Source organism: Oryctolagus cuniculus, chromosome 3 (assembly GCF_964237555.1).
Source record: "Oryctolagus cuniculus chromosome 3, mOryCun1.1, whole genome shotgun sequence".
NCBI classification, from domain to species: domain Eukaryota; kingdom Metazoa; phylum Chordata; class Mammalia; order Lagomorpha; family Leporidae; genus Oryctolagus; species Oryctolagus cuniculus.
The window spans coordinates 20777574-20803562 of NC_091434.1; the positions used below are offsets into that span (position 1 = coordinate 20777574).

The following is a 25989-nucleotide window of genomic DNA, read 5'->3' on the forward strand; positions in this document are numbered from 1 at the left end:
GAGGACGACGACGACGGGGGGGACCATAGAGTACCCCGCCGGCCGACAAATGGAAGAAAGAGTGGCCTCCATATCCCCAATGTCCTAGAGGCAGCTGGGCCGGAGGCGGTCGCACAAAGGGCGCCCCGGGAGGCCGCCTCATCCGCCGCCGACCATAGAGATGCGGCTCCCCCACCCCCCGGCCCTAGGCCGGCAGGTGAGTGAGAGGCTTGCAGGGCGGGAAGAGAGAGGGCGTGCGGGTGGAGCGAGCCGGAGGCAAAAGTTTCTGGGGTCCAGGGGTGAGCGTGGGCCTGGGCGGTGGGACCCCTCGGGAGGAGAGGCTGGGAGAAGCACGCCGAAGAGCGGCGCCCGGGCGCCTCGGCAGCGTCACGGCTCCGGACCCCGCCCGGGTAGCCGCTGCCTCGCCTTAGGACCGTAATCGACGCGGTGCTCCCTCCCAAGCCGTGCAGGTTACGAAGCGCCTTGGGCGGCCGCCGGCTGCCGTGACCCAGCTCGCGCCCGACGATGTGGACACTGTCGTCGCCTCCATTTCACAGATAGGAAAGCTGAGGCCCAGAGACGCGAGCGAGGCAGCCGGCTCTGTCCACGGGCACGCGGTGAGTCAGCGCCCAGGCAGGGGGGAACCCGGCTCCTGGCCGCTTTCTCTCTGCCTTAACTTGACCTTTCTCCTCCTCCTCAGTGCCCCTGCCCAAAGCTAAGCAGCACCTGTCTCCCACCTCACCCTGCCTGCCGGCGACGGAAGGCCGCCGCATCCTCCTCGGGCCCCCACCTGAGGCCACTCCCGTAGGGCCGGCCACGCCGGAAGGCTCCCCGGAGGAAGCGAAGGTACTCAGCAGGTGGAGCTGTGGCCGCGGCGGTGCGCTCTGCTTCCCGAATCCCCACGATCCGGGGTTTTGCGTGGAAGGATTCCGGAGGATAGCAAATACCAGGTTGTGGGCACTTGGTTTCCTTCTGTTTTTGCTTCTTCTCACCTGGTTGGCTGCTGTGACAGCTTGGCGAGGTGTTCACTGTCATTCTAACTCTGCTGATTATTCAGTTAAACTCCTTTTAGCCATCGAGACAGAATGTGCCATTTAGTTGCCATTCATTTCCCATAGGCCATAGGCAGGTGGTGAGTTTGACCTTTCTCCAGATGTGTTGCTTGCTATGCGAGGAACCACTGGTTTGATCGCTTTGGTACGAGGTAACTAGCTTTCCTCCCATGCAGCTCTGTGTCTCTGGTTTTTCACTAGAGTCCTTAGTTGTCTGATCTGCATAGATTGCTGTCTTGTGTTTGTTGACGTGATAATGTCCATGAACTTCTCAGAACCTCCACATCGAAGAGAAAGACGATAGTAACCAGCATTGCAGTGTGGCACCGTTTCTTGCTGTTTCTTGTTTGTTTGTTTTGTTTTAGATGCATTGATTTGAAAGGCAAAGTGACAGGAAGAGACAGAGAGAAAGAGAGAGGGAGCTCTCCCATCCGCTGGTTCACTCCCCAGATGGCCACAACGGTCAGGGCTGGGCCAGGCCGGGAGTCAGGAGCTCCGTCCAGGGCGCCCACTTGTGTGGCAGGGACTTAGCATTAGCAGGGAGCTGGATCAGAAGTGGAGGCATTCGGGACGCAAGCCCAGCCCTGATACGGGATGCCAGCATCTAGCCACTGCACCACAATGCCAGCCCCACTGGGACAGTTTCCAATAGGCCTTGTCCAAAGTGCCGGTAGGACTCTGGGAGAGAGTTAGAGTGCAGAGGCTTCATAGTAGAAATGACGTTTATGCCGCTTTTTTAAGAAATTTATTTTTCCCTTGAGAGAAGGAGATCTCCCACCTGCTGATTCACTCCCCAAATGCCCGCAGTGGACACAGGCTGGAGCCAGGAACTGGAAACACAATCCAGGTCTCCCATGTGAGTGCCAGGGACCCAGTTACTTGAACCATTCCCACTATTTCTCTGGGTCTGCATTAGCAGAAAGCTGGAGCTGGGCCCTCTGATATGGGATGCACGCGTCTTAACTGCTAGGTTAACCCCTGCCTGTTGCACAGCTTCTGAAAGGGTAGTTGGGTGTTGGTTAGAAGAAAAGGGAAGGCCAGATGACAGCAAGAGAGAAGTAAAGGGGTGTGGATGCTTAAGAGAATGTGGTCAGCAGAGAATGGCACATCGTCTGGCCCAGTGGGAACGGCCATGGAAGGTCACAGGGGCTGGGGGCTGGATAGTGGAGGAAGGGCCACGCCCATGCTGAGAGCAGTGAGTCAGAGAAAGGGACCCTGGAGATGCTTTGGCCCCATGCAGTTTTGTTGACAATAGAAACTGAGACCCAGCTTGGATAGGACCATTTAGCTAGCGAAAGCATTACCTGCAGGGGCAGGTGTTGGCTGCTGCTTGCGACCTCTGCATCCTGTGTGGAGTGCCTGTTGAGTCCTGGCAGCTCCGCTTCCCTCCAGCTTCCTGCTAACGCGCCTGGGAGGCAGCAGGTGAAGGGCCATGTACTTGGCTTCCTGGCTTCAGCCTGGCCCAATCTTGGCTCTTGTAGGTATTTGGAGAGTGAACCAGAGGGTAGAAAATCTCTGTGTCTCCCTCTGTCCCTCTGCCTTGCAAATAAATAAATCTTCAGATATAAATAACCTGCAGTCTTCAATGTAATGGCCAAAACTCATTGGATTTCTCCTTGATATTAACCCTATTACCCGAAAGAAGATTTTATTTCTTTGAAAGACAGCGTTACAGAGAGAGGTAGAGCCAGAGAGAGAGGTTTTCCATCCGCTAGTTCACTCTCCAGATCACCGCAACAGCCAGAGCTGAGCTGATCTGTAGCAAGGAGCCAAGAGCTTCTTCCAGGTCTCCCACGCAGATGCAGGAGCCCAAGGACTTGGGCCATCTTCTACTGCTTTTCCAGGTCATAGCAGAGAGCTGGATCGGAAGTAGAGTAACCGGAACGCAAACGGTGCCCATATGGGATGCTGGCACTTCAGGCCAGGGCTTTAACCCGCTGTGCTACAATGAAGGCCTCTCTATTACCATTTTTATACTTTTCTAAATGTTGCCATAAAAAGACAGGACCCTGTTTTGGCTGATAGAGTGGGCCATACTCCCTTGCAAGGAGCTGCCCGGTAGCTGGGCACCGTGCTGTATACTCACAGCACCTGGGAGAAAGTGAGTTGTAGCTGTGTGTTTTTCTTTTCTTTTTCTCGTTGGCTTGTCAGCACTTAAGAAGCCACAGCACGCACACTGGTGGTGATGACTGACCCTGTGTTGGACTCGCAGCCAGCCAGCAGCGCTGGGGAGATGGATGGACTGTGCCCCGAGCTGTTGCTGATCCCCCCTCCTCTTCCTGACCATGGAATCATGGGGCCCGTCCAGAGCCCCTGCCCTCCCGGGGACCCTGCACCTTTGCCTGCCGACCCGGACTGTCTGCTGGTGGAGGCCACGGCGACTGAGGAGAGCCCGGCGAACATGGAGATCATTGTGGAGACCGTAGCTGGAACCCTGTCCCCGGGTGCTGCCGGAGAGACCCCAGGTACAAATGCTTGCTGGCAGGCCAGTGGCGCGAGCAGCCCTGAGGTTTTGCCTGTGCTGTTTCTGATCCTCCGGCATAAATAGGGCGAGAACACCAGGGAGCCTCCTATTTTTATACCCTGCAATGTCGTAATTTGGCGTTGATGGAAGGCTGCCACGGTGGCGCAGAGCCCCGCAGCGAACTCGTGGCAGACTCTCCCTGCAGGGCTTCCTTCCCGTCTGCTCCGTGGCGATCGCGAGGGGAAGACCTTCGTGACACCTGCCCGGTCCTGGCCTGTCCTTACTCTGCCTTCCTCAGGAAGTCTTTCCTTCATCTCAGCCCTGCAGCCAGGAATCGGGCAAACGTTCCCGGCTGTCGCTGCCACCCAGGCTCGGCAAGGCTTCCCAGGGCTGCCCTGGTGTTCCCCAGGCATCACTGCGTGTATCGCGCGCTTCATTCACCCAGGGCGTGTTTCTGGGAGTAAGAGTTGAGTGATCGTGGTTACCCAGAAGAAAGATCTTCCCACCTCTACAAGCTCTTACTTTCAGGAAGCTTCCTTGTTTTTTAGACCGCCTTCTTCCAGCCGCGGTTGTCACCACGCTGTCCCCTGGCAGTGTGGTTTGTTGGCAGAATTCTGGGCAAGGGGAGCTAATCTGACCATCTCTTATTTCTAAACTTCTGGGTGGGACCGGGGGAAAATAAAAGCGCCTGGGGGAAGAAACATTCCTAGTATCTAAGGCAGAGTTAATACCGCTAACATCCAGAGTTCCCTGTGAGGAGAGGCGCTGAAAGGAAAACCCGGGCGGGGGCGGGGGTGGGGGGGTCGTTCACCTGTCGCTCATTCAGAGGAAATGAGTGAGTAGCCTCTCGGGAGGATGCTTGAGCTCATGGACACATTCGTGCCACTGCTGTGTCTCGACTTTGGCAAGACTACTTAAAAAATAGTTAACAAATATGTTGAAAATACCTAGTGTTGGTGAGTGTGTGAGGAAACACTGTCTCAGAGCCTGTGGAGAACGTCAGTTGGTTCAGCCGTGCAGGTCCGTTTCGCTGCATGGCCAGCCAGTTGCACAGCGCGCATGCTCTGACGCGGGAATTCTGTTCAGAGTGTGTCTGACAGAGACGCACACAAGCGCGTGCGAGTAGGGGTGAGGAATTGTAATGGTTTGTTTGTAATAGCTGGGAACATCCCAAATGTCCATGAGTGAGGGCAGGACTTCAATTTAGATTTATCCACGCTCTGAAATACCATGAGCTGGACCGATAAAAGTAGATGTACTGTACTCATAGATAAAAAAAAAAAAAAACCACTGATGTCTAACTGTGGTGGGGGAGGAGGGCGGGGGCAACTGGCAGAGCAGTAGCAGCACAAGGCCTGACAGCCGCGGCCGACCGTGCTGTGTGAGGGCGAGCAGTTCTGTGCTCTGTGAACCTCGGTGTCCTCTGAAGGGCTGTGTTGAACTTTTTCCAAGCAAAGAGAAAAAGGATGAGCAGAGTACATGGAGGACAGGCCTGGCCTCGAGTCCCGGCCCTGCCATTGAGAAGCATGGCCAGAGGGGAATCCCAGTCCCCCTTCTCACTGGGCTGCTGGGGGCCGCATGGGGGCTTTTCCTAAGCCTGCCTTTGTCAGGATCCTGCCAGCAGTTGTCGTGGCGGTCATGTGGCTCTTCCTATGCCTTGGCAAAGCTCTTGACAGAATTTGAAAGTTAACACTTTGTTATCTGTAGTGCAGACACTCTCCCTAGTTTGTCATTTTGATCTTCTGGGGGTTTCAGATTTTTCAGCTGAGCAGACTATATTGCCTTTTCTTAATGCTTCCCACGTTTGATGAGTTTTTTTTTCATTCATTCAACAAGTCGCTTTAAGCACCTGTCTTGTGCCAAGGGCTGTGCTAGATGCCGGGCCTCCAGGTGCGGAGCCAGACTTCAGTCCGTCTGCGCCCCAGCAGTAAGAAGACCCCCCCACATTTCTGCAGTAACCGTGGGCCTCGTTCCAGCTGATTCTGTGCCTTTCTCTGTCGGTCCTCTGCCTGCAGGTGTCCTGGTAAAGGTGGTGGAGGTGTACTTCTGTGAGCGCTGTGAACAGAGCTTTGCAGAGCCTACTCTGCTGGCCCTGCACCAGTGCCCTGAGACCCACATACAGCCCGTGCAGGGCCTCGCTAGCCCCCCGTGCTCTGTAGAGCTGCCCCCCCGCAACCTCACCCTCCCTAGGCCTCTGCAGGGCCAAAGCCCACCAGATAGCTCCCTGCCATGCCCTGTGTGTAAACAGGAGTTTGCTCAACCCCAGACCCTGAAGAGCCACTTCAAGATTCACCGGGCCACTCCCGACACCTTCTCCTGCCCAGAGCCTGGCTGCGTGTTCTCCGCTGAAGATCGCAAGGGTCTGCAGCACCACCTGCGGCAGACCCATGGAGCAGTTCCTGTGGCCTGCTCTTTCCGGGGCTGCGCCCTGCTTTTCGGGAGCCGGCAGGGCATGGAGCTGCACCGGCAGGCCCATTACCCTTTCCACTGCAGCCGCTGCGACTTCATGGGCTCCAACGTGAAGCTCTTCCGGCAGCATCAGCGGAGCCACGGGCCCGGGCCGCAGGGAGAGCGTCCCACCGTTCAGGGCCTTCCAGCCCAGGAGCTGCTGTCAGGTAGGAGGCCGCCCCACAGCCCACCCTGGGGTGGAGTCAGGGTCGCCCTTAGAGGAGAGGGGTTTGTTTCCAGCGCTGTGGAGTCTAAGATAGTGGCTCAGGAGGACGGAGCCACTGGGTGGCACGGGAAGGCATCCAGGAACCTGGATCTGCTCAGAGTATGTGGGACAGAGGACGTCTTTGTGACAATCAGTGAAATCTGCCTGAGGCTGCATGTGGCCTGAAGTTATTTCATCAATATTTCCCACTGATGCTTTTTTTTAAAGAGAACTGAAAGCTCACAGCTGAGGTCAAGGAGCTGAACTTGACCTTCTGAATTTTTTTTTTAAGATTTATTTTTTTATTTGAAAGGCAGAGTTATAGGGAGAGGGAAAGACAGAGGGACACAGAGAAATCTCCCATCCTCTGGAAGGAAGAGCTCCCCATATGGCTACAGTGGCCTGCACAGGGCCGGTCAGGAGCCAGGAGCCTCTTCCAGTCTCCCTCCTGGGTGCAGGGCTCAAGCACTTGAACCACCTTCTACTGCTTTCCCAGGTGCATTAGCAGGGAGCTGGATCGAAAGTTGAGCAGCTGGGTCTCCAACCAGCACCCTAATGGGATGCTGGCGCTCCTGATTAATTTCAGAACTTTCTGAGAACAAAAGCAGAAATGCCCATGCGTAGCCATGGCCAATGGTAGAATGCCTGTTGATTCCCTTTTAGAACCAGTGGGACTGGGGGACTGAGCAGAGAAGTTGGGTCTGTTTTAAAAAGAAACCTTCCAAGGGCCAGCACTGTGGTATAGCAGATAAAGCTGCCGCCTGCAGTGCCAGCATCCCTTATGGGTGCTGGTTCAAGTCCCGGCTGCTCCACTTCTAACCCAGCTCCCTGCTGTGGCCTAGGAAAGCAATAGAAGGTGGCCCAAGTCCTTGGATCTCTGCACCCATGTGCGAGACCAGGAAGAAGCTTCTGGCTCCTGGCTTCAGATCAGCCCAGCTCTGGCTATTGTGGCCATTTGGGGAATAAGAATGAAAAGAAACCTTCTTGGGAACTGGTGTCTCACTGATTCTTACTCCTTGGTCGGAGGAAAGATGGGCAGATGGATAGTGAAAGAGGGAGGGAATGGAGCGAGGGAAGGGTGTAGAACAGGAGGAAACAGAAAGTGGTCCAGGAGAGCCAGGATCCTGATGGAACCGGGCTTGCTAAGATCCCTTGGTCAGAAGGAATAAATCAGAAGGTCAAGGTGTGACCCTGAATTGCTGAGTTGGGCTTCTCAACACTTTGGAAATTCACTTTGGAATTCCCCTACACTGTGCCACTGCCTTCAGCACCTGCCTAGGAAGTTCAGTCTGGCCCTTCTCTGGTCTCAGCTCCAGCCCCCCAAACCTCAAAGCTCTTTCCTTCCAGGAATCTGAGGTTTGATTTGCTTTAGACTAGAGCATTGCTGATAGCTTAGCTCCTAGTTTTCCTATTCTCATCACGAGTGGGAATACATTTATTTACTTAGGACCAAGATTCCTTGTGTTAAAAGGGGAGGAGACTTAGTCTTCCAGCCAGTAAGCAGAGAAGTGCATTCAGTGCAGTCCTTGGTTCCTGTAAACCTCATTGAATGTATGGGTCTCCAGCTCCCAAGCGGCCTCCAGGACAGGGAGGGCCTTCGGAGGAAACAGGTGCGGCCTTGCCTGGGCAGGAGTCGGCCGGAGAGGAGGACGCGGAGGAGGAGGAGGAGAGCGGCACCCAGAAGGACTCCCCGAAAGTCCTGGATAAAGTTCAGGGGGCCCAGCAGGTGGAAGGTAATGACTTTGTGCTTGGGCCCAAGCTCCTGCTGGTGGCGGGGAGCGGGTGGAGGGGAGCCGGCCAGGGAGTTTGGTTCAGGTCCTCAAATCCTCTCCATTGCTCTTTGACTCCCAAGTCAAGGTCTAGTGAGAAAACGATCGACAGGTAAAGGCTCCGTGGCGCAGGCTGGGGGTGAGCAGAGGTTGCTCTCGTGGGCTGCTTTGTGGTTAGAGCCCAGTGAGCCGGTGTTTGAAAGTGGGTGCTCTGCCTGCCTTTCTGCCTTCTCCTTTTGGGACTCTTCGACTGGCCTCACTAACCCTAATGCCTCCCCGTGGGACAAGGGTCGGGAGGACAAGAACGCCCCGTTCAGATTGTTCTCATGAGCCACCCCTAAGCAGTGGCACAGCCACAGTGGGCTGCTGGGTAAAGCACTCAACCAGGCCACCAGGAGGTCCACGCAGCGCTTGTGACTTCGTTTCTTTTTGAGGCGACGGGTTCCAGACCCTGATGTTTGGTTTTTGTGGAAAGACCACACAGTGTTTGTGTCTGGGCAGATTGTGGTTCTTCCGCCGTCTGAGCAGCCCCTGGCCTGTTGAGGGTGCTTGCTCTGAGCGCGCTCTGTCCCCCCACACCCCCTCAGGGAACGTGGCTGCTGGCACCGAGTCGCTCTTCAAGACCCACATGTGCCCGGAGTGCAAGCGCTGCTTCAAGAAGCGGACCCATCTCGTGGAACACCTGCACCTCCACTTCCCGGACCCCAGCCTCCAGTGCCCCAACTGCCAGAAGTTCTTCACCAGCAAGAGCAAGCTCAAGACCCACCTGCTGCGGGAGCTGGGCGAGAAGGCCCACCGCTGCCCGCTCTGCCACTACAGCGCCGTGGAGAGGAACGCACTGAACCGCCACATGGCCAGCATGCACGAGGACATCTCCAACTTCTACTCGGACACCTACGCCTGCCCCGTGTGCCGGGAGGAGTTCCGCCTCAGCCAGGCCCTCAAGGAGCACCTCAAGAGCCACGCGGCCGCGGCCGCAGAGCCCCTGCCCCTCCGCTGCTTCCAGGAGGGCTGCGGCTACACGACCCCCGACCGCAAGGCCTTTGTCAAGCACCTGAAGGAGAGCCACGGGCTGCGGGCTGTGGAGTGCCGCCACCACTCGTGCCCCCTGCTCTTTGCCACGGCCGAAGCCATGGAGGCCCACCACAAGAGCCACTTCGCCTTCCACTGCCCGCACTGCGACTTCGCCTGCTCCAACAAGCACCTGTTCCGCAAGCACAAGAAGCAGGGCCACCCCGGCAGCGAGGAGCTGCGCTGCACCTTCTGCCCCTTCGCCACCTTCAACCCCGTCGCCTACCAGGACCACGTGGGCAAGATGCACGCTCACGAGAAGATCCACCAGTGCCCCGAGTGCAGCTTTGCCACCGCCCACAAGCGGGTCCTCATCCGACACATGCTGCTGCATACCGGTGAGGTGGCTTCCGTCCGTGCACCGGTGTCGCGGTAACAACCAGGCGATGGCAGTAGCAGGCCCGAGCTTTTCCTGTGCGTCAGGCACCTCGTGGAGGGCCTCGCGTGCCTGGGCTCACCTGCCTTGGGATTCCTAGTTTACAGAGGCGCTGGGGGTGAGCGCCATTCACTCGTGAACTGGCAGAGCTGAGACTGAGTGTTCTGCCACGGTGCCTCACCCCTCGTCAGGCTTGGGCGGGTCGGCGTCCATCCTTCTGGAGTGAAGGAACCCGGGTCAAAACAGATAACCTTTTGCAATTCCAAGTTTTGGGGTGTATTGCGAGAGAGGGCAGGGGGTCCGAGCCAGCAAGACACACCATGGCTTTCCTTAGCTTGGGCATCCCTGACACTGAAATGGGGTCACCCGCAATGACCTGGGCACTGTCAGTATTTCAGCTCAGGCTCCTCTTTTTTTTTTTTTTTTTTTTCTTGACAGGCAGAGTTAGACAGAGAGAAAGGTCTTCCTTCTGTTGGTTCACCCCCCAAATGGCTGCTACGGCTGGCGCGCTGCGCTGATCCAAAGCCAGGAGCCAGGTGTTTCCTCCTGGTTTCCCATGTGGGCTCAGGGGCCCAAGCACTTGGGCCATCCTCCACTGCACTCCCGGGCCACAGCAGAGAGCTGGCCTGGAAGAGGAGCAACCGGGACTAGAAACCGGTGCCCATATGGGATGCTGGCGCCGCAGGTGGAGCACTAGCCAAGTGAGCCATGGCACCAGCCCCTCAGGCTCCTCTTTTAAAAAGTGTTATTTAACTGTTTTTGTTTTGAAAGGCAGAGAAACAGGGAGAGGCAGAGAATTTTTTTTGTATCTACAGGTTCGCTCTCTAAGTGCCCACATAACCAGGGCCAGACCAGGCTCAAACAGGAAACTGGAACTCCATTCAGGTCTTTTGTGTGGCCTGCAGGGACTCAGCTACTTGAGCCATTTCACCTGCTGCCTCCCAAGGTGTGCATTAGCAGGAAGCTGGGATTGGAAGTGGTGCTGGGACTCGAACCCAAACACTCCCATATGGGATGCAGGCTTCCCCATTGGATTATTACACCCTGCACCAAACATCTGCCCCACACTCAGACTCTGATTGGTACCAACACACTGATGCTTTAGGTGATAGCCAGATGAGGCTTCCTGCTCCAGTTCCAGCCCTTTTGTGATCTCCATCAGGGGACTGACGGAACCGTAATACATTTCCTTCCAAAACTGTGGTGTGGGAGGATGATCTTTAGGCAGCTTGAGACAAAGCCATGGTTGTTCCCATCAGTGTTCATTCTGTGCATACTCTAGTCACAAATGCTCATGTGTCTAGGGCCTTTTACAAAACCATACATCTGTGTGGTGCTTAACAGTATACTGAGCTCTTTCATATCTGTTATCCCATTAATCTGTAATAGCAATCTTGGAAGCAAGACAGAAAGAGAAGAGAGACAAGCTTTGGAAAATTAAAGTCATAGCTAGAAGCCGCCATTGTGGCGCAGCAGGTAAAGCCACCACCTGTGACACCAGTTCAAGTCCTGGCTGTTCTACTTCTGATCCAGCTCCCTGCTAATGTGCCTGGAAAAGCAGCGAAAGATGGCCCAAGTGCTTGGGCCCCTGTATCCACGTTGAGACATAGATGAAGGTCCTGGCTCCTAGCTTTGGCCTGACCCAGTCCTGGCAGTTGCGGCCATTTGGGGAGTGAACCAGCTGAAGACTTCTTTCTCTCTCCCTCTCTCCCCTCTCTGCCTTTCAAGTAAATAAAGTGGAAAAAAAAAGGTGGGGGGGTGGATGATAATGCCTTAAAGACATTATGAAGATGTAATGAGAGGGTGCTTTTTTTTTCTCTTTCTAGTGGAGGTAGAGACAGAGGTCTTGTACCCACTGGTTCGCTCCTCAAATGCCTGCACCAGCTCCGCCAGACCAAAGCCAGGGGCCTGGAACTCAATCCCAGTCTCCCGTGTGGGTGGCGGGGACCAACTGCTTGGGCCAGGTTGTGAATTAACAGGAAGCTAGAGCAGAAGCGTGGCCAGGACGTGAAGCAGACACTCCAGTATGGGGTGTGGGGGTCTCAGTGGCATCTTAACTGCCGCCCAAAGTGCCTGCCCCAGGAAGCATGTTAAACTGCTCAGAACGCCGCTGGGACAGTGAGAGCTGTACTTGTGTCGGTGTTAGCTGTGCACAGTAGAATCGCAAGTCAGAGGTTTGGGTTTGTTTTTTAATTTTTATTATTATTATTATTTTTTTTTTTTTTTTGACAGGCAGAGTGGACAGAGAGAGAGAGAAAGGTCTTCCTTGGCTGTTGGTTCACCCTTCCGATGGCTGCCGCAGCCAGCGCGCTGCGGCCAGCGCATCGCGCTGATCCGAAGCCAGGAGCTTCTCCTGGTCTCCCATGCGGGTGCAGGGCCCAAGCACTTGGGCCATCCTCCACTGCACTCCCTGGCCACAGCAGAGAGCTGGCCTGGAAGAGGGGCAACCAGGACAGACTCCGGCGCCCCGACCGGGACTAGAACCCGGTGTGCTGGCGCCGCAGGCGGAGGATTAGCCTATTGAGCCACGGCGCTGGCCCTGGGTTTGTTTTTTAAGATTCATTCATTCATTTGAAAAGCAGAGTGACAGAGAGGGGGAGAGGGGGATCTTGTACCTGCTGGTTCACTCTGTAAACGGCTATAACAGCCAGGGCTAGGCCAGGAGCCCAGAGCTCCATCCTGGTCTCCCACATGGATGGCTGGTGGTGGTGACTTGGGCCACCATGAACTGCCTTCCCAGGTCGTGATTTAGAGGCTAGATTGGAAGCAGAATGCCCAGGACTCAAACTGGCACTCGGACTCACAAGCAGAGACTTAACCCGCTGTACAACACTGCCCCCTCCCCCCATCAGAGTTCTTAAGCAGTATGTTCTGTTGCCTAACAGAAAACCAGAAGGAATTGTGGCAGGGGGAGCGGTGGCTCTAAGTGCCAACAGGCTGAACAGCAGAGCGAGGGTGGACTTAAGGGCTGGTTTGGAAAAGCTCCGCCTCTGCTCTCTGCCCCTCTCCCGGGGGAGCGGCTGTGTGAGAGGGCAGCGAGGTGGCCTGGACAGGTCAAGCACTCAGCCCCTCAGCGATCCCAGGCAGCTCGTGCTCCTGCCCGCACCAGGGTGGGCTTGCTGGCCACGCAGCTCGTCTGTCTGACCTGGCTTCTCTGCCCTCTCGTCCCCACCCCATCCAAGGCGAGAAACCTCACAAGTGCGAGCTCTGTGACTTCACCTGCCGCGACGTGAGCTACCTGTCCAAGCACATGCTGACCCACTCCAACACCAAGGACTACATGTGCACCGAATGTGGCTACGTCACCAAGTGGAAGCACTACCTCAGCGTGCACATGCGCAAACACGCAGGGGACCTCAGGTACGGCCACACCCGCGCTCCCTCCCCAGCCTAGGGACCCTGTGCCGAGCCGGCACCCTCCTGGAGCCAGCGGCTGGCCCCGCTGCCTTCTCCAGGCCTCCCCTTCTCGGCCCCACTGCCTGGGCCGCCTCTGTACCTGGGCCCAGGGAAGGGACTGTCACTTGAGTGCTCCGATTCCGGTCGCAGGAAAGTGGAGAGGCTGCACACTTAGGTCCTCAGACCTGGCCCTGCCGAATCGGGCAGGTTCTCCAGCCGTACACACAGCTGGTGGAGACTTTTCTCTGGCCTGAGGCCTCGGTAGGAGTGGGACGTAGGCCTGGAGCCCTGTCGGTGCCTCAGACGTCCACGTGGGGCAAGCTGACTCATGACTGCTCTCCTTTGGGAAGCCGCGTAGAGCAGGGGTTAGAACACAGGCCCTCACGTCCCGTCACCGACTCCGCCTTAGTCTCCTCGCTTGTGAGGTCGGTACCCGTTTCTTGGGGCAGTGGCTGAATTGGAGGGGCGTGTGCGGTGCTGAGCGCAGAGCCTGGCCGCGGGCAGCCTGTGTGCCTTGTCACTTGTGGCTGCTGCACCGCGACGGTGGCCCCTTCTTGCCCTCCTTGCCAGGTACCAGTGCGACCAGTGCTCCTACCGCTGCCACCGCGCCGATCAGCTGAGCAGCCACAAGCTGCGGCACCAGGGCAAGTCCCTGATGTGTGAGGTGTGCGCCTTCGCCTGCAAGCGCAAGTACGAGCTGCAGAAGCACATGGCTTCCCAGCACCACCCTGGCGCGCCGGCCCCGCTCTACCCCTGCCGCTACTGCAGCTACCAGAGCCGCCACAAGCAGGCGCTGCTGAGCCACGAGAACTGCAAGCACACGCACCTGCGCGAGTTCCGCTGCGCCCTCTGTGACTACCGCACCTTCAGCAACACCACCCTCTTCTTCCACAAGCGCAAAGCCCACGGCTACGTGCCTGGGGACCAGGTCTGGCAGCTCCGCTACGCCAGCCAAGAGCCAGAGGGGGCCAAGCAGTGCCCGACACCGCCACCAGACGCAGAGCACTCCAGTCAGCCGTCTGCCCAGCTGGAGGGGCCGGGCCACGAACCTGGCACCTCGGCAGACCCCAGCTTGGACCAGCCTTTGCCAGAGACAAATGAGGAGCTCAGCGCCAGGAGGCAGGACGAGGCTCCCCATCAGGACCACCTGGTGGGCAGCCCCAGCCCAGCAGAGGTGGACGAGGGCAGCTGCACCCTGCACCTGGAGGCCCTGGGAGTAGAGCTGGACCCCGTGGCCGTGCCACCCCTGGAGGAGATGACTGAAACAGCCCCCGTGGAGTTCAGGCCGCTGGCCGTGGGAGGGCCAGAGCTGCCCAGCTTTGAAGGTGTCGGGACTTCTGGCTTAGGTGCTGAAGAAGAGCCCGTTGGGGAGAAGTCAGTCCCTGAGCCCCCAAGAACTCCTCCGTCCTCAGAGGAGGTGCCTCATAGCTGGGTAGACACCTTCAAGGCCACCCTGCCCGCCGAGACAGCGGCCTTGCCCCAGCTGCCTGAGTCGGAGTCGCTGCTCAAGGCCCTGCGGAGGCAGGACAAAGAGCAAGCAGAGGCCTTGGTGCTGGAGGGGCGCGTGCAGATGGTGGTGATCCAGGGAGAGGGGCGGGCCTTCCGCTGCCCCCACTGCCCCTTCGTCACCCGGCGCGAGAAGGCCCTGAGTCTGCACTCCAGGACGGGCTGCCAGGGCCGCCGCGAGCCCCTGCTGTGCCCCGAGTGTGGGGCCAGCTTCAAGCAGCAACGTGGCCTCAGCACCCACCTGCTCAAGAAGTGCCCCGTGCTGCTCCGGAAGAACAAGGCCGTGCCCGGATCAGACCGTGCCAGCCCTGTGCGTTCTCTGCTGCCGGGCACGTGTGCCGCGGAGGACGCGGGAGGTGGGAGGCCCAGCCCCGCGTCCTTACAGGTGGAGCTCCTGCTCCCCAAAGATGCCCCTCCTGACGCGGCCGGGGAGCCGGAGGAGACACGGGCAGCTCCTGCCGCAGCGTGCGGCGCGCCGGGCCCTGCCGTGGGGAAGCCCTGCTCCCCGGAGGCCCCTGAGAAGTTCCGCTTTGAGCAGGGCAAGTTTCACTGCAACTCCTGCGCGTTCCTGTGCTCTCGGCTCTCCTCCATCACCTCTCACGTGGCCGAAGGCTGCCGTGGGGGTCGAGGTGGGGGTGCAAAGCGAGGGCCGCCCCCGACCCAGCCTGTGCCGTCGCCTTCGAGCCACACAGCCTCTGCTCCCCTGCCCGGCGGCGCTCCAGAGCCCGGCCCCGGGGCTGGAGACACAGCCGCGGCGCAGAAGCAGAAGGGGGCCCGCTTCTCCTGCCCCACGTGTCCCTTCAGCTGCCGGCAGGAGCGGGCTCTGCGGACTCACCAGACGCGGGGCTGCCCGCTCGGGGAATCCCGAGAGCTGCGCTGTGGCCTCTGCCCCTTCACGGCTGCCGCCGCTGGTGCCCTGCGGCTCCACCAGAAGCGGAAACACCCCACGGCGGCCCCGGCGCGCGGCCCGCGGCCCCCCCTGCAGTGCGGGGACTGCGGCTTCACCTGCAAGCAGAGCCGCTGCCTGCAGCAGCACCGGCGGCTCAAGCACGAGGGCGTGAAGCCGCACCAGTGCCCGTTCTGCGACTTTTCCACCACCCGGCGCTACCGCCTGGAGGCCCACCAGTCCCGGCACACAGGGGTCGGCCGCATCCCCTGCAGCTCCTGCCCCCAGACGTTCGGCACCAACTCCAAACTGCGCCTGCACCGGCTCAGGGTACACGACAAGACGCCCACCCACTTCTGCCCACTCTGCGACTACAGCGGCTACCTTCGCCACGACATCACTCGCCACGTCAACAGCTGCCACCAGGGCACCCCAGCCTTTGCCTGCTCCCAGTGCGAGGCCCAGTTCAGCTCCGAGACCGCACTGAAGCAGCACGCCCTGCGCCGGCACCCGGAGCCCACCCACCCCGCCCCGGGCTCTCCCGCAGAGGCCACCGAAGGGCCCCTGCACTGCCCCCGCTGCGGGCTGCTGTGCCCCAGCCCCGCCAGCCTGCGGGGACACACCCGGAAGCAGCACCCGCGGCTGCAGTGCGGGGCCTGCCAGGAAGCCTTCCCCAGCCGGCCCGCCCTGGACGAGCACCGGAGGCAGCAGCACTTCAGCCACCGCTGCCAGCTCTGTGACTTCGCCGCCCGGGAGCGGGTGGGCCTGGTAAAGCACTACCTGGAGCAGCACGAGGCGGCCGCGGAGGCGGCTGGGGACGGCGGCCAGCCCCCTCTGCGCTGTCCCTTCTGTGACTTTGCGTGCCGCCATCAGCTGGTGCTAGATCACCACATGAAAGGGCACGGGGGCACGCGGCTCTACAAGTGCACCGACTGCGCTTACAGCACCAAGAACCGGCAGAAGATCACCTGGCACAGCCGCATCCACACCGGGGAGAAGCCTTACCACTGTCACCTCTGCTCCTATGCCTGTGCCGACCCCTCCCGCCTCAAGGTAAGGGCAGGGGCTGTGGGGGTGCAGGTGCTGGAGTCGAGCCGCCTGGCTTCTCTCGTCCTGACTCTTCCAAGTACTAGCTCTGTAGCTTTGGGCAAGTTCCTGACTTCTCCAAGGCTGAGCTACCTCATCCGTACAAACGGGAGAGTATTCCAGCTTCATAGGGTTGTTGTGGGGATAAAATCCCACGGCTGTGCTTGCCATGTGATCGGGTTTATAATCGGGTCTGGCGTTGTGGCACAGCAAGTAAGGCCACCGCCTGTGACACCAGCATCTCTTATGGGCCCTGGTTCATGTCCCAGCTGCTCTGCTTCCCGTCCAGTTCCCTGCTAGTGGCCTGGGAAAAGCAGCAGAAGATGGCTCAAGTGTTTGGTCCCCTGCCACCCACATGGGAAACCCAGAAGAAGCTCCTGAGTCTTGGCTTTGGCCTGGCCCAGCACTGGCTGTTGAGGACATCTGGGAAGTAAACTAGTGGATAAAGACCTCTCTGTCTCTCCTTCTCTCTGTAGTACTGACTTTCCAATAAATAAATCTGTCACACACAAAAAAGTTTATAATAGGTTGGGAATAATCTGGATACTAACAGCTAACATTTATTTAGCTCTATGTGCCTGGCATCATAATTTTGATCCTTTCAAAAATGAGATAAGGTGAGCCGGCGCCGCGGCTTACTAGGCTAATCCTCCGCCTTGCGGCGCCGGCACACCGGGTTCTAGTCCCGGTCGGGGCACCGGATTCTGTCCCGGTTGCCCCTCTTCCAGGCCAGCTCTCTGCTGTGGTCAGGGAGTGCAGTGGAGGATGGCCCAAGTACTTGGGCCCTGCACCCCATGGGAGACCAGAAGTACCTGGCTCCTGCCATCGGATCAGCGCGGTGCGCCGGCCGCAGCGCGCCAGCCGCGGTGGCCATTGGAGGGTGAACCAACGGCATAGGAAGACCTTTCTCTCTGTCTCTCTCTCTCACTGTCCATTCTGCCTGTCAAAATTAATTAATTAATTAATTAATTAAAAAAATGAGATAAGGTTACTTTAAAAAAAAAAGATTTATTCATTTGCAAGGCAGTGTGACAGAGAGAGAGAGACAGACAGGTATCTCCCATCCACTGGTCTCTCCCCTAGGTGGCCACACCAGCCAGGACTGGGCCAGGCTAAAGCAGGGACCAGGAAGTCTGTCTGGGTCTCCCACGTGAGTGGCAGAGTCCCAAGCACCTGGACCATCTGCTGCCTTCCCAGGCACATTAGCAGGGAGCTGGATCAGAAGCAGAGCAGCCGGGACTTGAACCAGCACTCTGATAGGGGATGCTGGTGTCCCACGTGAAGGCTTAACCTAGGCCCCCAGATGCATGTACTCTTCCATTCCCCATTTTACAGATCAGTGGGTGGAGAATTAGGTGCTGTGTGGTCCACGTACACAGTAAGTGGCACAGCTGAACTAGTCAGTGAGGTCAGCTGGGTTGGGCTGCTATCCAGGTGGCAGACGGGAAGACCTGGGTGGTGCGGGAACCGTGGCTAGGGTAGGAGCAGGTCAGAGTTACCGCCAAGTCTCTCTGCCTGTTGCTCTTCCCTCTCGCAGTACCACATGAGGATCCACAAGGAGGAACGGAAGTACCTGTGCCCTGAGTGTGGCTACAAGTGCAAGTGGGTCAACCAGCTCAAGTACCACATGACCAAGCACACAGGTGAGCGCCCGAGCGGCTCCCGCTCCCGGGAAGAGCCAGCTCGCTGCAGCGGTGTCCGTCCCTGCTCAGTCAGGCTGGCGCTGCGTTTCCCGCGGGCATGGGGGCAGGCTGGGGGAGTGTGTACCAAGGTGGCTTCCCAGCCCCCAGAGACTTGCCAGAACTGAGCCTGTGCAATGGGAGCTTTGCAAGAGCTGCCGGGTGATTGCGGTACAAGGTCCCGCGCCCCGCGCCGGGAGCCCCCAGCCCTGGCTGCTACACAGACAGGACGGAACTGTCAGGAGTGAGGCGGAGGAAGCAGAACTCCCCTCTCCGTGTCGTGGGCATGCAGTCCACAGACTACGGGTTCTCGGCCAAGGGTGACTGGGTCTCTGGCCGCGGTTACTGCACACCGTCCCCCATGTAGAGAAATCAGATGCGTTTCGGCTCGCTCTGCTTCTGTGAGGACTGCTGCTTTCAGTCCACCCCTTCGCTCTTAAGCATCTTCTTTCACTTTTTGAGTTGAACAAAGGGCTGTGTTTGAAGATTCTCAAATCCCGTGGGAATCCCATGACTGAAAGAGGATCGGAGTTTCCCACTTGGAAACCCTACAGTACTTGAGTATTCATTACTGTCAGGGTAGCTAGTTGGTTACAGGTACAGCTGTGAGCGCTGATGTTTTCAAGGGGCTGAGTTGGGAGAAAGGCAGTGAAATGCCAGACGGGACTGGAATGTTCCAAAGATGCGCTTAGTCAGCTTGCTCCTTGTATCATGGATATCCTACTGGCCTGCTGACCCGGGTTCCACCCCCGCCAATGGTGGTTTGTCATCCATCCTGTAGGACTAAAGCCATACCGGTGTCCCGAGTGTGAATACTGCACCAACCGGGCCGACGCGCTCCGCGTGCACCGCGAGACACGGCACCGCGAAGCCCGGGCCTTCATGTGCGAGCAGTGCGGCAAGGCCTTCAAGACTCGCTTCCTGCTGCGCACGCACCTCCGCAAGCACAGCGAGGCCAAACCCTACGTGTGCAACGTGTGCCACCGCGCCTTCCGCTGGGCTGCCGGCCTGCGCCATCACGCCCTCACCCACACCGACCGCCACCCCTTCTTCTGCCGCCTCTGCAGCTACAAGGCCAAGCAGAAGTTCCAGGTGGTCAAGCACGTGCGCAGGCACCACCCTGACCAGGCGGACCCCAGCCAGGGTGTGGGCAAGGACCCCACCACCCCCACGGTGCACCTGCACGATGTGAAGCTGGAGGACCCCACCCCTCCTGCTCCTGCCGCGCCGCCCACGGGACCCGAGGGCTGAGACTTCCCTGCCTCCCAGGTGGCTGTGCTCCAAGATGTGCGAGCTGAGGCCAGAACCAGCCTGGGGCGCCCCCGGCCTCAGGGGGGACGGCTCTGGGGCACTGGGGTGACTGTCGCCCTCCTGGGACACTGAAGTGAACAGCGGTGTGAGAGAGGGACACGGCCACGACAGTGCCTTCTCGTTGAGGGCCGGTGAGTTCCCAGTTTCTTCGCCGTCTCCAGCAAAGGCCCTGACTGAGATCTTGGTTTTATTCACTCACCTCTTCCTTCTTACTGTGTCAAGTTCCTGTTTTCTTTCAGCGTTGCAAAACCGCTGTACCCACCCGCATGTACGGTTGTGCCCGGTGCTCTATAAAGCATGTGAAGCAGCGAATCCGTGCTGGCTCTTAGACGCGTCTGAATCCGGGTCTCAGCCTTCCCAGGCTGCCATGTTGGTCGGTGCCCCCGGCTCAGACCCCTGCTCTCCTTTGTCCCTGTCCATATTCCCTCAGTGACGGCCCTCTAACACACCCAGGTCTGCTGCTCCCGGTCCTTGAGCCCGGCCCTGCTCTTGCCTTGCTCCCTGCTCGCAGGCCCCTTTGTCTGCTGTAGAGGGAGGATGGGCAGCCACAGAGCCTCCTGGGAGCCGCTGTAACTCGGCATCGTCCATGGCAGGTTCACAGTGGAAGCCCCAGGGTGCTGGAGTGGCAGATGATCATGGCAGGAAATGTCCAGTTCTGAATTGTGTGCGTGCCTCAGGCTGCAATTCTGTAGTACCTCACTGTGTCATTGGCCTTCTAAACGGGGACACACTGGGAAAATTAAAGAGGATCTCCCAACCCGTCTTACCCAACGAAGACAGACTATACTCAGAGCCAAACTGGAGAGAGAAGCTCTTATTAATACCAGTGGAGCTAAGGGGGAGCAGTCCAGCGGGGACTCCTGAGAGTCACGGTACAGCCCTGGGGTGAAGTCCCCTCCAGGCTGCTCGGGGAGACTGCAGCCTTGATCTGTCTTGCCTTTGACGCTGAGCTGTGAGCAAGTCGGCTGGAGCGGGTAGTGCGTCTTCAGGTCTCTCTGCCGCAGGCCCCTCCCTGGCTTTCTACTTGCAATCTGCCTTTGCACCAGAGATTCGTCATGGATCCGGGTCTGGGAGTGCGCCTACAGCAAGAGGAAGGAGGGGACTCCAGGAGAGAGCACACAAAGGGAAAGGGCGGGAAAGACGCCAAAGGCTTAAAGCAAGGAGATGGAGAGGCAAGAGGTGAAACATCGCGTCCTGGACGTGCTTGTTAGGAAGGGCGAGGTCATGTTGCGCCTGGAGTGCACGATCCAGAGCTGGGTGTGCGCCCCTCCATTGCTCTCTGGAGCATCGTGCAGCGTTCTGTCACCACCTAAAGGGCGCGTACCCACTCTGGCCATGACGTGTCCCGCTCAGGATTCCACGCCTTCCAGGATGCAGATGTAGACGAAGATGGACGCTGGGTGGAGGCTGGTGCCGTCCCTGGAGAGCAGGTGTATGTGGCGGTAGCCTGGGGAGGGCCAGGAGGACGGCTTTAAGAAGGCAGGCAGAGGGGGGTCCTGGCCGGGGCTGCAGGGCTGGCTCACCTTGCTGCATGCAGGTCCAGGGCAGGGTGTACTGACCAATGAAGTCGTGTCGGGATTTCCAGTTGTAATCCTTGACCACAAAACGCACCATGGCGAGTTCAGGCACCAGGACCCGGAAGCACAGCGTCTGCCCCCAGTAAGGATTGAAACCTGCCGTGGGGGTGGGAGGCAGTGTGTGACCGACGTGACTGACTGCCTCAGGCCCCGTGGGCTGCTTCCCCTGTACTTTCAGTTAAGCCAGATAGCAGTTGGGATTTTATGGGTGAAACAGCTGAGGCTTAGAAGAGGCGAGCTGTGTTCTGAGTCAGAGCGGGAAGCCCGATGCTTTGTCTGGTTCCCCACTGCCTAGCTAAGGTGAGGGTGAGGGTGGGGAATGGGGGCGGTGACAGGGACCGTGCTGAACGGGGAGAAGTCAGGAGGAAAACAGCGGCCACGTCCTCACCACCTCCGTAGCATGCCGGGCTCTCACCATTGTTCTCCACGTAGCTGGTCTCTTGCCGGGTTGTATCTGCACGGACGCCAAAGATCTCCACTTTGACCAGTGGATCCACGATGGATTTCTCTTTGTTCTCATTCACTTTAGGGAGTTGCTGACCACTGATCACCTGCAACCAAGGCGCTGGACCCTCACAAGTTCCTGCGCAGCCCAGCCCCCCGACTTCACCCTCTCACTTTGCACTTTTTAGATTTTGGTTTGCAAAACTAATCCTCCGTTGGGTACTGCATTTCCTTCTAGTAATTCAATCTGCGACTGAAAATGCATCCAAGTGGAAATGCAATGCGGTTTGGAAGTAGGCACGCTAAGGAGGGCAGCCGGACTCCGGCGCTGACTGCACGCCAGGAGTTGGAAGCCTTTACCTGCACCTGGAGGGGTGCCAGTGGTGTCCTCCCCCGTGTCGCACGTGAGCCTACTGAGGAACCCAGCGGTTAAGAACTTCCGCAGCGTCACAGAGCTCAGAAGTGGGTTTGAAGCCAGGCAGTTGGCTCCCACATCTGTGCCATAACCATTGCTGCCTCTCTCGAGGTTCTTGAATTCAGGACACCCTCGTCAGGCCCTGCCGCCCTTCCCCACCCCTGCCACCCCTGCTTCTCTCCTCGCTATCCCAGGCTCTTCCCAGTGGGTCCTCTTTCCACCATACCTGGACTAAGAGGGTCTGGGCCTTGAGTGGGCTGATGGGCCTCTCTGGGTGGAAGGAACTCCGGGTATCACGCAGGAATTCGGGCTTCAGCACGTAGCCACAGCCGCCGTTCTGGTGGAAGAGCCCATCACAGATGTCCATTTCCAGCCCCGCAGTCTGCATGTTCATAGCCACTGAGGGGCCCAGGAGAAAAGAGAGATTCGTCTTGGAGGCCTTCAGCCACGCTGAGTTAAGGAGACAGGCGTTGGGGGCCGGTGTCGCCGTGCAGCAGGTCGGACCACCACTGCAGCAGGCATGCCACACTGGGGTGCTGGCCCGGGTCCCAGCAGCTCTGCTTCTGATCTGGCTTCCTACTAATGCGCCTGGGGAGGCAGAGGAGGCGGCCCAAGTCCTTGAGCTGCTGCACCCACATGAGACCTCGATGGAGGTCCTCCCTTCTGGCTTCAGCCTGGCCCAGCCCTGGCTGTTGTGGCCATTTGGGGAGACTTGGAAGATTCTCCCTCTCTTTCTTACTCTCACTCTCTCTTGCTTTGGCTTTCAAATAAATAAAATCTTTAAACACACACACACAATAAAAGACAGTGTTGGGAAGAAGAGTGCCTGCTGGCACCACCCGGTAGACGGTGCCTTTCTCAGCCCAGCACCCCATTTCCTGCCAGGTGCTCCCGCCCGCCCGCACCTGCTGCCCCTCACCCATCTGGCAGCCAGCGTTCCAGAGTTCCTGGGGGTTGTAGTTGGATGAGTCCGTCCTCAGGCCACTGGGGTACACACGGCTTAACTGCCAGGCATTGTGCTGCACAAACTCATTGCCTATAAAAGGGTGAGTGGGAGGGGCTTGGGGTGGGGGTGGAGCCTCCCCAGTGGGCCCCTCTGCGCAGCCTCCCAGCCTTCCCCCCACTCCAGCCTGAGCCCACTCTTCCTAAGCTCCCCTGCCTTGCCCACCTCTCAGCTCCTTCATCTCTCCCTAGCTCCCTTGCCTTCTTTCTTGGGACTGGCCTGCCTCCGCAGCAGGCCTGAGCCCAGCCACCCTGCGTCCCTCCTCGGCCCTCCCTTTCGATGCTGACCGGCGTCCTTGATGAGGTTCCTGGCCTTGCTTTCCGAGAAGGACGACATCTCATAGAAGTGGTAGTTCTCCTTGGAGTGCGTGAAGCTGTGGAAGGAGACGGATTGCAAGTAGACAACCAGGGCCGACAGGTCCGGACACAGGATGGGCTTGGATTTCTGGAGGAGACAGTGCAAAGGCGCATGGACTTGACGCCTTGGTAGTCTGAAAGTGACGAAGCTAATGGCCACCCCTGCTAAGCCTGTGCCCACTGCCCCCGCTGCATTCTCCCTCCCGCCTCACCTGCTCGGACACGGGAGGGGCCCCAGGATCGCAAACAGCAGCCTGCGCCTCACTCTGACAACAGACAGCAGGACAAAACGACGGGCACAGCGCAGCCTGGGGGTGGGAGTGGGAATAAAGGCCTCGGTGTCTAGTGCTGGGCTCCATCTGCACCTCTGGGCTTGGGCGAGTGTGCTACGTCACTTCCTGGGCAGCAGGTTTTAAAGCTGTTCCTCTTTGTCAACAGAGAGGCATCGGCCCTTCTACCTCTCTTCTTTTAGAACAACCAAATGATAATCCGGTCAAAATCAATTGAGACAGATGAATCAAGCTATGCACAATAGTGAGGAGGTCACACCCAGGTGAACATGAGTCCCAGAGGGCATCTGGATTTGTTTCCTGAATTCCCAGTTCCCATCCCTGGACACTGAGGCAGGAAAGACACCACAAAGCGAGCTAAGCCAGCAGTCAGCTGCGTGAGCCAAGCAGGTGCACCAGGGGGAGCGCTGCGGGCTCCCGCCACTGCCGCCTGTCCTCCCTCTGCCCCCCTCCCACGGGGAGACCAGCCCCCACCACCTGCACAGCCTGCCCACCCCAAAGCTCCTCCCCATCCTCTTCCTCCTAGGCTATCTCTGGTCTCTTCCTCAAAGGCCCGCTTTTCTAAGAAATTTTCTTTAATTAAACCCATGGTAGTGGCAGTCACAGCAGTCATTCACCTATCCCTTACTTAATATAATAAAGCTGCACACACACACACACACACACACACAACCATCCATTTCACAAACTGGAGACCAAGGAGTACCAAGACAGCTCAGGGGCCGGCGCCATGGCTCAATAGGCTAATCCTCCACCTAGCGGCGCCAGCACACCAGGTTCTAGTCCCGGTCGGGGTGCCGGATTCTGTCCCGGTTGCCCCTCTTCCAGACCAGCTCTCTGCTGTGGCCCGGGAGTGCAGTGGAGGATGGCCCAAGTGCTTGGGCCCTACACCCCATGGGAGACCAGGAGAAGCACCTGGCTCCTGCCTTCGGATCAGCGCGGTGCGCCGGCCGTGGCGGCCATTGGAGGGTGAACCAATGGCAAAGGAAGACCTTTCTCTCTGTCTCTCTCTCTCTAACTGTCCACTCTGCCTGTCAAAAAAAAAAAAAAAAAAAAAAAAAAAAAGACAGCTCAGGAATCACCCAGGGGACCCAGGAGAAAGCCAAATGGGTGCTTCAACGAAGATGGTTCTGCATTTACCTCTTTTGTTTAGTAAGCTTCCAATATGTAAGATTGCACCTATAGGAAAGGCGTTCATGGCCCCCAAAGTTGGAAAGCCGTTGCGCTGTGTCTCTATACGTTAACATAACCCAGTTCATATAATACACAGTGACTCCATGCATGCACACTTCCACCTGTCAGTGGAAGGAAGAGTTGTTGTGCCCCTGGCCCTCCGCCCTGCCTGGCTCTAACCTCACTGCCGGCTCCCACTCAGCACACCCACTCCCAACCTACCTTCTTCCCCTTCCTGTTCTTCTTGGGGGGCAGCTCAATCTCAGAGTGGCAGTTGGTCTCCAGCTCCGACCCCTGCCCTGTTTCCAGCACACTCTCTGCCTCTTCCTTGTCCTCAAGTTCCTCCTCCAGTGTCAACTTCTTCCCCTTCACCAGGATCTTCCCTCGAAGGTCCTAGGGAACAAAAGCAAAGGGGCCCTCCTGGGCGGTCCTGCTGGTCCAGGGTTCTCAGAGGCAGAGGACGTGAGCAACAGGTGTTTCCCTGGGGAGAGATCTGCTGCCTGATAGACACATCAGGGCTTTGTTGGTTTATTTATTTATTTAGCTTAAATGTTAATATATTTATTAGAAAGGCAGAGTTACAGACAGAGAGGTTTTCCATCTGCAGGTTCACTCCCCAGTTGGCCGCAACGGCCGGAGCTGTGCTGATCCAAAGCCAGGAGCCTAGAGCTTCTTCTGGGTCTCCCACATGAGTGCCAGGGCCCTAGGACTTGGGCCATCTTCTGCTTTCCCAGTCCATAGCAGAGAGCGGGATTGGAAGTGGAGCAGACAGGACTTGAACCAGTGTCCATATGGGATTCTGGCACTGCAGGCGGCGGCTTTACCCACTATGCCACAACCCTGGCCCCTATTTATTTACTATTTCAAAGTCAAAGACACAGATCTTCCATCTGGGGGTTCATTTTCCAAATCCCACCCCATGCGATTCCCTTATTGTTAAATAAAGCTATAACATCTCTGTCCACAGAGAAAACAAATAATGTGGGTCCCTACCTCATATTTGACACCAAAAATTTCTTTAGGAGACTGTGTGTGTGGTGCAGCAGGTTAAGCCGCCTCCTGCGATGCCAGCAGCCCATGTGAGTGCTGGTTGGAGTCCTGGCTGCTCCACTTCTGATCCAGCTCCCTGCTAATGCACCTGGGAAAGCAGCAGAAGCTGTTCCCAGTACGTGGGTCCCTGCACCTACCTGGGAGACCTGGAGGAAGTTCCTGGCCCAGCACCAGCTGTTGTAGCCACTTGGAGAGTGAACTAGCAGATGGAAGATCTCTGTCTCTCTGTCTCTCCCTGTCTCTCCTTCTAACTCTGCCATTCAAATAAATAAATAAATCTTAAACAAAAAAAAATTTTTACAGGTGGGGCAAACATTTGGTGCAGGGGTTAAATCGCCATCTGGAGGTGCCAACATCCTATATCAGAGATCCTGGATTCATATCTCAATTGTGCTTCTGATTTCAGCATCCCTCTAACACATGTCCTGAGAGGCAGCAAGTGGGCTCAGGTAC

General features: G+C 57.8%; 2 protein-coding genes across 14 annotated transcripts in view; one reads left to right on the plus strand and one right to left on the minus strand.

Annotated features, from left to right (window-relative positions):
• The first annotated feature begins 56 nt into the window (after positions 1-56).
• Positions 57-19540, plus strand: ZNF142 (zinc finger protein 142). 7 transcript variants are annotated; one of them, XM_017343125.3, is made up of 11 exons: positions 57-196; positions 442-596; positions 680-929; positions 3183-3496; positions 5511-6110; positions 7714-7881; positions 8505-9326; positions 12547-12724; positions 13331-16205; positions 17776-17881; positions 18699-19540. In XM_017343125.3, the coding sequence occupies exons 4-11, from the start codon at positions 3217-3219 to the stop codon at positions 19166-19168; spliced, it is 5499 nt and encodes a 1832-aa protein (XP_017198614.1). In that variant the 5' UTR covers positions 57-196; positions 442-596; positions 680-929; positions 3183-3216; the 3' UTR covers positions 19169-19540. The 7 variants fall into 7 exon arrangements, with proteins under 7 accessions (XP_017198614.1, XP_017198613.1, XP_008257383.1 ...); XM_017343124.3 differs by having other exon boundaries at positions 680-825; XM_002712477.5 differs by lacking the exons at positions 57-196; positions 442-596 and adding an exon at positions 1798-1887 and having other exon boundaries at positions 690-825.
• A 265-nt stretch (positions 19541-19805) lies between these two features.
• Positions 19806-25989, minus strand: part of PLCD4 (phospholipase C delta 4) — a 28205-nt gene continuing 22021 nt past the window's right edge. Inside the window, exons 10-18 of one of the 7 annotated variants that reach the window (XM_070070195.1) lie at positions 24709-24879; positions 23236-23331; positions 22955-23111; positions 22584-22700; positions 21891-22063; positions 21221-21356; positions 20752-20901; positions 20553-20647; positions 19806-20307 (exon numbers count right to left, since the gene is read on the minus strand). In XM_070070195.1, the coding sequence (XP_069926296.1) occupies positions 19933-20307; positions 20553-20647; positions 20752-20901; positions 21221-21356; positions 21891-22063; positions 22584-22700; positions 22955-23111; positions 23236-23331; positions 24709-24879 (1470 nt within the window). In that variant the 3' untranslated portion in view covers positions 19806-19932. Of the gene's footprint in view, positions 20308-20552; positions 20698-20751; positions 20902-21220; positions 21357-21890; positions 22064-22583; positions 22701-22954; positions 23112-23235; positions 23332-24708; positions 24880-25989 lie in introns of all 7 variants that reach the window. The other 6 variants (XM_070070199.1, XM_070070197.1, XM_070070196.1 and 3 more) reach the window with 6 other exon arrangements.